This window comes from Arachis ipaensis, chromosome B10 (assembly GCF_059453495.1).
Source record: "Arachis ipaensis isolate K30076 ecotype BB chromosome B10, ASM5945349v1, whole genome shotgun sequence".
Classification (NCBI taxonomy): domain Eukaryota; kingdom Viridiplantae; phylum Streptophyta; class Magnoliopsida; order Fabales; family Fabaceae; genus Arachis; species Arachis ipaensis.
In genome coordinates, this window is record NC_142435.1 from 143,020,549 (window position 1) to 143,030,677 (window position 10,129).

General features: G+C 27.8%; 1 protein-coding gene across 1 annotated transcript; it reads right to left on the bottom strand.

Moving 5' to 3' along the window:
• Positions 1 to 493: 493 nt before the first annotated feature.
• On the bottom strand, positions 494 to 3,385 carry LOC107623708 (UDP-glycosyltransferase 74G1). Its single transcript, XM_016326056.3, has 2 exons — positions 2,575 to 3,385; positions 494 to 1,424 (listed from the first exon to the last, which is right to left on the bottom strand). Exons 1-2 carry the CDS (start codon positions 3,253 to 3,255, stop codon positions 687 to 689), a joined length of 1,419 nt encoding a protein of 472 aa, XP_016181542.1. The 5' UTR covers positions 3,256 to 3,385; the 3' UTR covers positions 494 to 686.
• Positions 3,386 to 10,129: the final 6,744 nt, after the last annotated feature.

A 10,129-nucleotide genomic window follows, 5' to 3' on the forward strand; every position in this document is an offset into this window, starting at 1 on the left:
TTCTAAGAGTGCTTGCTGAGTAGACATAGAATGGATATGTACATCTATATCATAACAAAAATAACAATGAAGTATATTATCGGAAACTTTTTGGTAATATAGAAGTATAACAAAAGTTGACTGAATTAATAATCCATACTAATCGAAGTGACAAGAGGGGAAAAAAAGGCCGCTCTATTCAAAATTTGCCAAAACTCCCGCAGTTTGATGTGTGAGATTAAAAATATAAAAATAAATTATTTTTAAATATTTAAAATTTATTAAAAAATAAATTAAACAAAAATTACACACAAAATCCTATCTAACAACAATTTTATAAATTATAACCAATTACACTAGAAGTATAGTGCATTTTTTTTTAACAAAAAATGTTTAACACAAGCTTAGCAGTCAGCACATAACATATAATTCAACTAAAAAAAATCAGATTCAATTACAAAACTGTATCCAAAAAAATCAAAAGAAAAAATATTCCAAATCAGACAATACTCAATAGAAAAAGAAATGGTTTTCCTATTTTTTTCAATAGAAAAATATTACTAAATTACCCAATCAGGGCATATATGTGGTAGGCAAATTCTCACCATACACATACAGATATATATTATTCAAATTAAATTGACAACCTTATTATTTTAATTTCAACTTAGAAGTCCACATTAATAACAAATTTTAGAGTTGCATCATCATTTGGCAGCAGCATAATGAGCCAACTTTGCCACAAACTCTTCAATATTCTTATCAGAACTTCCCCCCTCATCAACAGAATCCTTAGCAAGATTCTTCCATTTGATGGCATTTTCCTTAATTCCATTCCCTTTCTCACTCTCCATAATTTCCTTTATGCAATTCCCAATAGTTTCTCTTTTAACCACACCTTCCACCTCATCAACCACAACCTTGAGCCCCATGTTCCAAACATCCTTAATATACTTTGCATTTATGGTTTGGTCAGTCCAAAGTGGCATTGCAATCATAGGAACACCTAAGCTCAAAGCCTCCAATGTAGAATTCCAACCACAATGTGAAATAAAGCACCCAACAGCATCATGTGTTAACACTTGTAATTGAGGACACCATGTAACTATTAAACCCTTTTCTAATGTGTCCAAAAATGTTCCCTTTGGAAGTTTGTTTTGTTCTGAAGCTCTAACCACCCACATGAAATAATAGTTACTATTTTTCAAACCATAAGCTAGTTCCTCGGTTTGTTTCTCACTAAGACCTGCCATGCTCCCAAAAGAGACATACACAACTGAACCTTTGGGCTTGTCATTGAGCCATTCAATGCAAGCATCTATGTTTTGGTTATGGATACTGATACCATAGTCCTTGTCATGTTGGAGTCTTTTGTCTAGGTACATAGATGGTACACATGGTCCTATTGTCTTCAGTGGCCAAATCTTTGACAACCATTCAATAACCTAAAGTAATAGTTTAAATAATAATATCAGTAAAGATAGTAAAAATAATATTCATACACTAAGAAAGTTTTACAGATTTATTCAATTATATATGATTACATCAACAAAATTAATTATATTTTACATTCATAATATAAATAATTATCTAATAATGGATGTAATTAAATACATACATGTATATATAATTTTATATTATTAATATATTAAAATTAAAAAGTAATAATAAAAACAAGAATTACTTTTTTTTTCATTTATTTATTCAATGTTTGACAAGTTAAATCGGTTCATTAAATTAATATTTGAGTCCTCCTAGGAATTCAATGGAATATTTGTACAATGTGTATAAAAAATAAACATCACATATACTATTCAGAATAACCATCCGAGTACTAGAGATAATAAACATCTTATCCCAAAAACTTAAACTGATTTTTCAAATCTAAAGCTCTAATACCATGTCATCATACCACTCATCCCAAAAACTTCGGTTAATAGAAAAAGATAACACGAATAGTTATATCTCTAATACTTCTCTAAACCTCCATTGTACACATTATACAAATATTTCATTGACTCCCTATACTTTCTCTATTTTGTGATAAAGACAACCAGCAGTTATAATAATAAGTAATATCCAATAAAAATGAGAGTGAGAATGTAGTATATATTTAAACACACTTTATTAATTAGATAAATTCTAAATTTTATTTTATTATGTTCATATAAATAGTTAAAATTTAATAAACTAGTCTGCAAATAATCAAATTAATTATTTAAAAAAAATCAATTTTATAATTTATTAATTTATTTTTTGATAAAAATTCAGATGCAGTCAATTTCACATCAAATTAACAACTAAAAACTATTAAATAATTTAATTGATTTGATTAAAATTTTTTTTAACTTTTCAATTATCAACTTCACGTTAAATTGAATTTTTTCTTATTTATTACCTTTAATACTAGTCTATTTTCAAAAGTGCACAACACATCTTATGATAATGTTTTTCCCTAGATATAATATAATAAAGTGGGTAAACTTTTCCGGTATATATATAACTGAATTTATAAACCAAACTTAAATCATTATTCACCGTAACAAAAGTAAAATTTGATGAGCCACTAAAAGTGAGTGAGTTATATATTATTACCTCTTGTTCGAGTTCATCAAATGTGTTTGCAAGCACCCAATCTGCCTTATGAATGTTTGAAAACTGATCCGTAACGATGTCAAAGTAGCCAGGATAGGATCCATACTCATACAAGAAAGATGGCAACTCTTGTGGCAAAAGCTTAACCAACCCCGGCAACGAATATTCCGATTCCGAAAGTGGCAACTCAATCAACTTCTTGTGAACATGGAAGTATACGTTGTTCACGGCACATGGCTGAGTGAAGAACGCTGCACCAAGGATTCCAAACTCTTTTGCAACATCAAGCGCCCAAGGCATGAAAGCATCATAAACAACACAATCCACAGGGACATTATTGTAATTGCAACTACTACTTCCGAGTTTGCGAATAAGGTTTGATAGAGTTTGGCGTCCAACCTTCCAGAAGGTGTCTTTGTAGATCTCTAGGGTGGCGGCGGCTAAATGGCCGCCGTCGTCATACCCGTCTGAGATGCTCTCCAGTTCGATAGCCGGAGAGAAATTATTGTCATTGTTGTTGGTTTGGTTCCAAAAGGAAAGAGTGGTTACAAGTGTGATCTTGATTCCTTTGTGTGATAAACGCTTAGAGAACTGAATCATGGGGTTTATGTGGCCTTGTCCTGGGTAGGCCAAGACCAAACAGTGAGCTACATGTTTGGTTTTGATCATTTTCTCTCCCATATTTCTCAACTCTAGAATGCTTGTGATTTGATTATTTGATGTGAGATGCTTATGTTCAATAATACTTGGAATTGCACATATAAATATTGGAGCAACGCTACATCACCTGTATATATTATCAATTTATGTCAGTACTCAGTAGTAATTTGCAACTATATATTTATAGAGATTTTATACCCAAAAAATATTTAGTTTGTACTTATATTTACAAGAATTTTTACACATAAATTAATATAATTTATATTTATATTTTCTAAAATTAACACACAAATTAAAAATAATTTAATATTTATATTAATTAAATAATAACAAAAAATAATAAAAATTATTGATTTTCAAGAATTTCTCTTAATATAAATAAAGTGACTATTGCATTTAAATTTATCATGTGTTAAATACATATAAAAGGTTCTTTTTTAAATTAAAAGTGAGATTCAAATTTAAAACTTTTAAATAAAAATAAAAAGACTACGTTATTTAAATGATTGCTCCTTCACTAAATATATGTACAAAATTACTGTACAATATAATATATAAAAAAGTATTCCCTATAATTTTAGAAGAGTATTTGGATAATTATTTAGTATTTTTATATTTCTTAATAAAATATATTTATAAACTAATAAAAAAATGATAGACAGAGTGTTCATTTTTTTTATTTTTATAAATATTTATTTTACATATTTTTAATATATTTTATATGTATGAGAGATAAATAATTACTAGTGGCTAACATTTTATCTGTTAACTTTTTAAATTAGTCAAACTTTAATTAGTGTAAATTTATACTCAAACTTATATATAAAGATGGAATGACGACAAAATTAAACATTATTAAGTAAAGTCGCCAGTAATATTCTTAAAAAAATGCCATGTCTGCAGAATTTGTTTTATATCTAATTATAAGTTTTATCATCACATGTATTAAGAGTCAAATTTTTGAGTTATTTAAAATATGGATTGGGTGCAAGCCAAGTTATACGACCATTTTTCAAATTCAACTTCTATTTAAGAGTATAAAGATAATGAAGAGAAAAAAAAATTTAAAACTCTTAGTAAATACTACGAACATAATCTAATTTATTTTTAATATATATTTTATACTAATAATTAATTTTAATTGATGAATTTAGTCTTTGTTTGAATATAAGAAAGAAAATAGAAGAAAAGAAAATAAGAGGAAAGAAAATGAGAAAAAAAAAATAAAAGGAAAAATGAAGTTATTTGTGTATTATTTGGATGAAGAGAAAATAAATAGAAAGCTAAGAAAAAGAAAAAATTTTCTTTTGTTTGGATGGAAAAAAAAAACGAAAAAAAGAAAAATTATAATAATGTAAAATTACATTAATATCCTTAAATATTTTGTTTTTTTTATTAATCAAAAGATAAATTTATAATTTTACTAATTTTTATCCATTTTTTCTTCTATTTTCATCTCATCCATGGAGAGAATTTTTTTTATGGGACCACCTTAAATTTTTTCTTTCCATCCAATTTTCTCACCCTATCCAAACAACAAAAAATTCACTTTTCCACTCTTTTTCTTTCTTCCCATTTTCTTTCTTTTTATTTTCCATAAATCCAAACAACCCATTAGTATACATGTAACATTATTAAAAATCTAAATACTGAGTCATGAAAATGGGTTATTACAAATACTTATTAAATTATTCAATGGAGAGGAATTAAATACAATTTAAATTATTTCTCTAAAATGTTAAATATATATATATATAAAGAAAAATGAAAAGTTAAACATAAAAAATAATCTTGTTGCTGTATAATTTTAACTCTTGAGGATTCTTGGTTTAGCATAGTTTTTTTTTTTGGACGGGTGCATAGTTTGTTCAACCTCATTGTCTGTTCTTGTAGTAGTGTATCAAGGCGTGGAAATATTGTATCATAATAATCAAATTTCTTTTATTAACTCATGATATGTTACATATGATGATAAGGTTCAAAAAGCCAACCTTTCTTGTCATACTAAGTGGGGAAAAAACACACACACACACTGTCAACTTTCGTCTCACTGCTGCTATAAGATATAGCAGAGAGTGTGTAAATATAATTCATTTATTATTTGGTACTTCCGTACTTTTTACAAGTTGCGTAAGCAGGTATGTCATCAAGCAAGTTGCGTAAGCAGGTATGTCATCAAGCATAATTTCATATTTTAATTTGGTATTTGTTATAATGTCTAAAATATATTGTCTAATTACTAAAAAAATTAAATAATTAATTTTAAATTTAAAAATATAAAATCAAAAATTTTAAAATATTTAAAAATTAAATTAAATAAAAATTAAATATCAAATAAAAATACTATAAAATTAATTTTTAAATTTTCATGGTGGATTGGTTTCTTAAAGCAAGAGTAAAGCATAATAGGCTAGATAACTTTGAAAAAAAAAGGTGTCATCATGATCATGTTATTAAAGTTTTATGTTTGAAAAATTTAGAATTTAAATTTTTTTTTGGATTACAAACTCGATTTAAAATAAAAAAATGCCAAATTTTTAGTTGTGATTTTTTTTTATATTGTCAGAATAATGATTAAGAATAGGACATCATTACTAATTTAAAGAAAATAATAAGAATAAAAAAAATACCTAATACAAGAAAAAAAAGAAAGTTTATATAAAAAATTAAACAAATTCAAGAGAGATTTTTGTTTTCACAGACATATTAGAGATATATAATTATTTATGTTGCTTTTTCTTTTAACTTAAATTTAAAAAAAATAATTTCATAATATATACTATCCGTTAATTAGGATTTGGTTGTATAAATTAAAGATTGTTCACCTATTATTATTATTATTATTATTATTATTATTATTATTATTATTATTATTATTAGACAACAGCTTAATAATTGAACAATTTAAGTTCATTGATTAACAAGAAAAAAGAGAAAGCATAAAAAAAAAGTTGTGCAAAAAATAACAAAATTACATGCAAGCACACAAAATTATAAAGAGGGAAAATAGAATGGAGAAAGAAAGAACGAAGACAATTTGGAGGAGGAAAACTTAAAGGACTTCTTGTTATAGCAAAGAATAAAGAATCAAAATAATGTAGCATCTATGGTTGAGACTTGAAAGAGTGGAACCAATCATTTTGAGAGAGTAAGAAGGAAAGAATGAATAAAAGAGAGAGGAATGAATACTATTGATATAATCTTCACATAAACTTGCACGGATCTAAATATACATGACAAGATAAGGTCATACTGTTAGAGCTTATTTGGGAAGTAGCATAAGCTATTTTTCTTTCGAAAAATTAATTCATAATTTTTTAAAAAAGTAAAAATACATGACTTCTCCTCTTTGATAAGTCATTTTATCATTTTTATAAAAAAAATTTACTTTTATTTTTAGTTTTGTAAAAGATACTAAAAATACTGGCTTCCCACCACTATTTTTTTTCAAGGTTCCATCTGCTAGAAACATTAGCCTTCCACTATTATTTTCACGTAATGATTTATCTGTTGAAAATATTGACTCCTTACCACCATTTTAAAACAATGTTCCATCTGAACCACCTATTGCATATATTCCTTTCAGATTTTTTTTTTATCATTTTACCACTCTATTTTTATTATTAAATTTGTATTTAACATTGTGTGTGGTATAAAATCTCAGTTTTAATTTTATTTTTTTCTCATGTGATTTTATTTTTATATAGCTGCTATTATTGTTATAGTTAGTTATAGCAAGTTCTTGACCCCAACGAAAGAGGAAGGAATTCTAATAATAGAAGTAAAAAAAATAAAAACAACAAATTAAAATATACATTGACATACATTTCACATTTATTTTTTATTTCTATCTACCATATCATACACAATAAAATAGCAAACACTAACTGTTCCTGTCTAGTAATATGAGTCGAGGTATAACTCTTGTTTTATGTGTATGGAGTTTTCTGTCCTAAGAGCACAGATGCCGAGCTATACTTTCAGCCGTCAAGGAACATCGGAGGAGGTTGGGACCTGCAAAGAGACTCCAACACTCAAGTTAGTAAGAGTAAAAGATGAATATCAAATGACTCCGAATGAATAGTGTTGTGTATCTAAGATTGGGGATGAATGTATTTATAGAATTGTTGTAGTACGATTACTCTGATACTGTGGAGCTGTTACTTAGTGGGTCTAATTATGTGGAGCTGTTACTTAGTGGGTCTAATTATGTGATAACTGCTCTTTAGTGAGCTTGTTTAGAGAGATTTACGGAGAGATTAATGGCACGTAATTTTGATTGTATAGGATAAGTTTACTCTCCACGTACTCCTGCACGTGTGTATTTAGTTTTAACCAGATTGATTCCGATTTATAGTTTTAGTTTTACCTGAGCTGAATTTAGCCAACGGACGGAACACTAACTATACAATAATTTCTTTGGCACTACCATCAAGATTATTGTGAATTAAAATTTTATTACTATTTACCACATACAAGAACACTGTTATGGGTGAAGATTTTTTTGGTGTCTAAACAAGGAAAGAAACAAAGCAAAAACTATCCTAAATCCGAACGGATGATTCGTTGGCGTTATGGGTGAAGATGAAGTAAAAGAATCAGTTTCTACCTAAAAAATGAAACTAATAAGAGAGCAAATAAAGAATTAATTGCCTAAACAATTGTAATCTTAGTTATTAGGTTATAGAAAATCAACATTTAATATTGAAAAGTATTTGTTATCATCGTTGTTTTAATATTCATCTTTTGTGAAAAAAAAAAATATTTTTTGAGTTATTTATCAAAACACTACAACTTTAAAATAAGTACTTCTATAACTAAAAATCAAAACACAAAATAATTTATTTATAAGCTGCTATTAATAAAAGTCCTTATACGTACTTTAAACTCTGTTTCTAAAAGAGCTTATTTAAGTTGTTTACCCAAATTGGAGTTTAATACAAAATGGAATCTACCTAATTTTGTTATTTGGACAACAAACTTGTCGGTTAATCTATTTACTCTTGTACCCTTTCAAGACTTCACTCAATAAAGAATATAACTATAAGAGAATCACCTTACATTTTTTTTTATCCAAAGTCAATCAACTAAAAGATTAATGTATTAAAATTGATTGTAGTACCAAAATTCACATTTTTCCTTTTTGAATTCATTTTTTTATACATAACCGAACATTCAGATTTATCAAATCAAGAAAAAATAAATCGAAGTTCATTGTGGTTTAGAGAATTTTACATGCACATTAATGGTAATGCACTAAGACTCGTTCACCTAGTCATCCTTCAATCTAATTTAAGACTTTATTTAAATCACTTGAATCAAAACATTAACTGCACAAAGGAATCATACAAGAGTCATTCCACTCTCTAGTTGCTGTAAATAAGAAAGAAAAGAACCGGTGATCACATATCAAATTTAGTAATAACAGTATGAAAATATCAGTTCTCAACAAATACAATTACAATAGATTTTTGTTCCACTAAGTAAGTTGGCTAATTCAATTTTCAAACAGTCTAAAATATATCAACAAACAAGTAAAACAGAAGAAATAAATTGAAGAAGCATCGAACAAAAACTTAAAGGGCTTCTTGTTATATGCCAAAATCTGTAAACATAGAGATCGAATAATTGAACAAACTTGCACTATCATACGAAACTGTAACAACATACAAGTATACCAGAACATGCACACCAAAATACATTTTAAAACTGGAAAATTAGATTCCACAGATCCAATAACTGAAAATTATAAGATTGCCACCAAAACAACTTTACATTGTTACTAGTATGTAAAATTTATGAAGACAACAGAAAAAAGAAGAAGAGCAATAGTAATGCAAGCTTAGTAGTGCATTGTAGCATGGCTCATGAAGTACACAGTACGAAAAGCCAAATTAAGACAAGATTAAGCATGTAAAAATATGTTTTTGTCAGATTCAAGCCAAATTAAGCATGTAAAAATGTCACAGGCTTAAATTCTTTATTAAGGCAAATTATCAAACATGTTTGCATGCAACATAATCACAGAGAGCATATAAGAAATCAAGCAAAATAAAAAGTAACTAATCAAATTAGCAGTCTATTGCAGAAACTTAGTGTAATATGATGTAGAAAGCATAAAAAAAAACCCAAACCTTAATGAGAAATTCAAAGAGAATTCGCAGAGAGAAGCAATGCGAACATAAACTCGAAGAAGAGAAGGAGACCAATCTTCCGTTTAGGGTAACGGTGGCGCCGGCGTAGCTCCGACAGCGGTGGCGTTGGTGATGAAGCCTCCACTGATTTGGAAAAAAAAAACTCAAACCTTAATATGAGATTCGAAGAAAATTCACAGAAAAAAGTAGTGCGAATATGAATCGGAGAAGAGGAGGAGACGAATTTTCTGTTTAGAATAACGGCGGCGCCGGTGCCGACTCCGGTGGCGATGGCGCTGGTGAAGCTCATTGATTTGGGGAAAAAATCACTCTGCTAGGATTTCATTCTTCAGAGAGAAATGAAGAAGGTGAAACCTAGTATTAAATAATAGGGATAATTTAATCTTTTTGTTTCATTATTTACATTTCATTTCCATTGGAATGAAAGATAACTAGGGAGAGATGGGAATTGAATTAGTGGTAATTCAATTCCAAGGAATAAAAGTTACCTTGGAATATTTATTTTTAACTTTGAACCACACATAGAAATTTTATATTCCTATTTTAAAATTCTTGAAAATGTTCTATAATTCTTCCAACTACACACACCCTTTAGCTCATTAACTCTGGAGCAACAGATCATGTTTCTTTCTCCATAAATGCATATCATTCATACCACAGAATTAGACAAGTTATTGTAAAATTGCTAGATGGAACACACACAACTACATGCATAGCAGGAACTATCACTTTCTTTAAGT

Excerpts from the sequence above, each read along its gene's own strand:
- LOC107623708 (XM_016326056.3), bottom strand. The coding sequence starts at position 3,255 with ATGGGAGAGAAAATGATCAAAACCAAACATGTAGCTCACTGTTTGGTC. Across the intron at positions 1,425-2,574 it reads TTGATGAACTCGAACAAGAG|GTTATTGAATGGTTGTCAAA; the intron begins GTAATAATATAT and ends CTATTACTTTAG.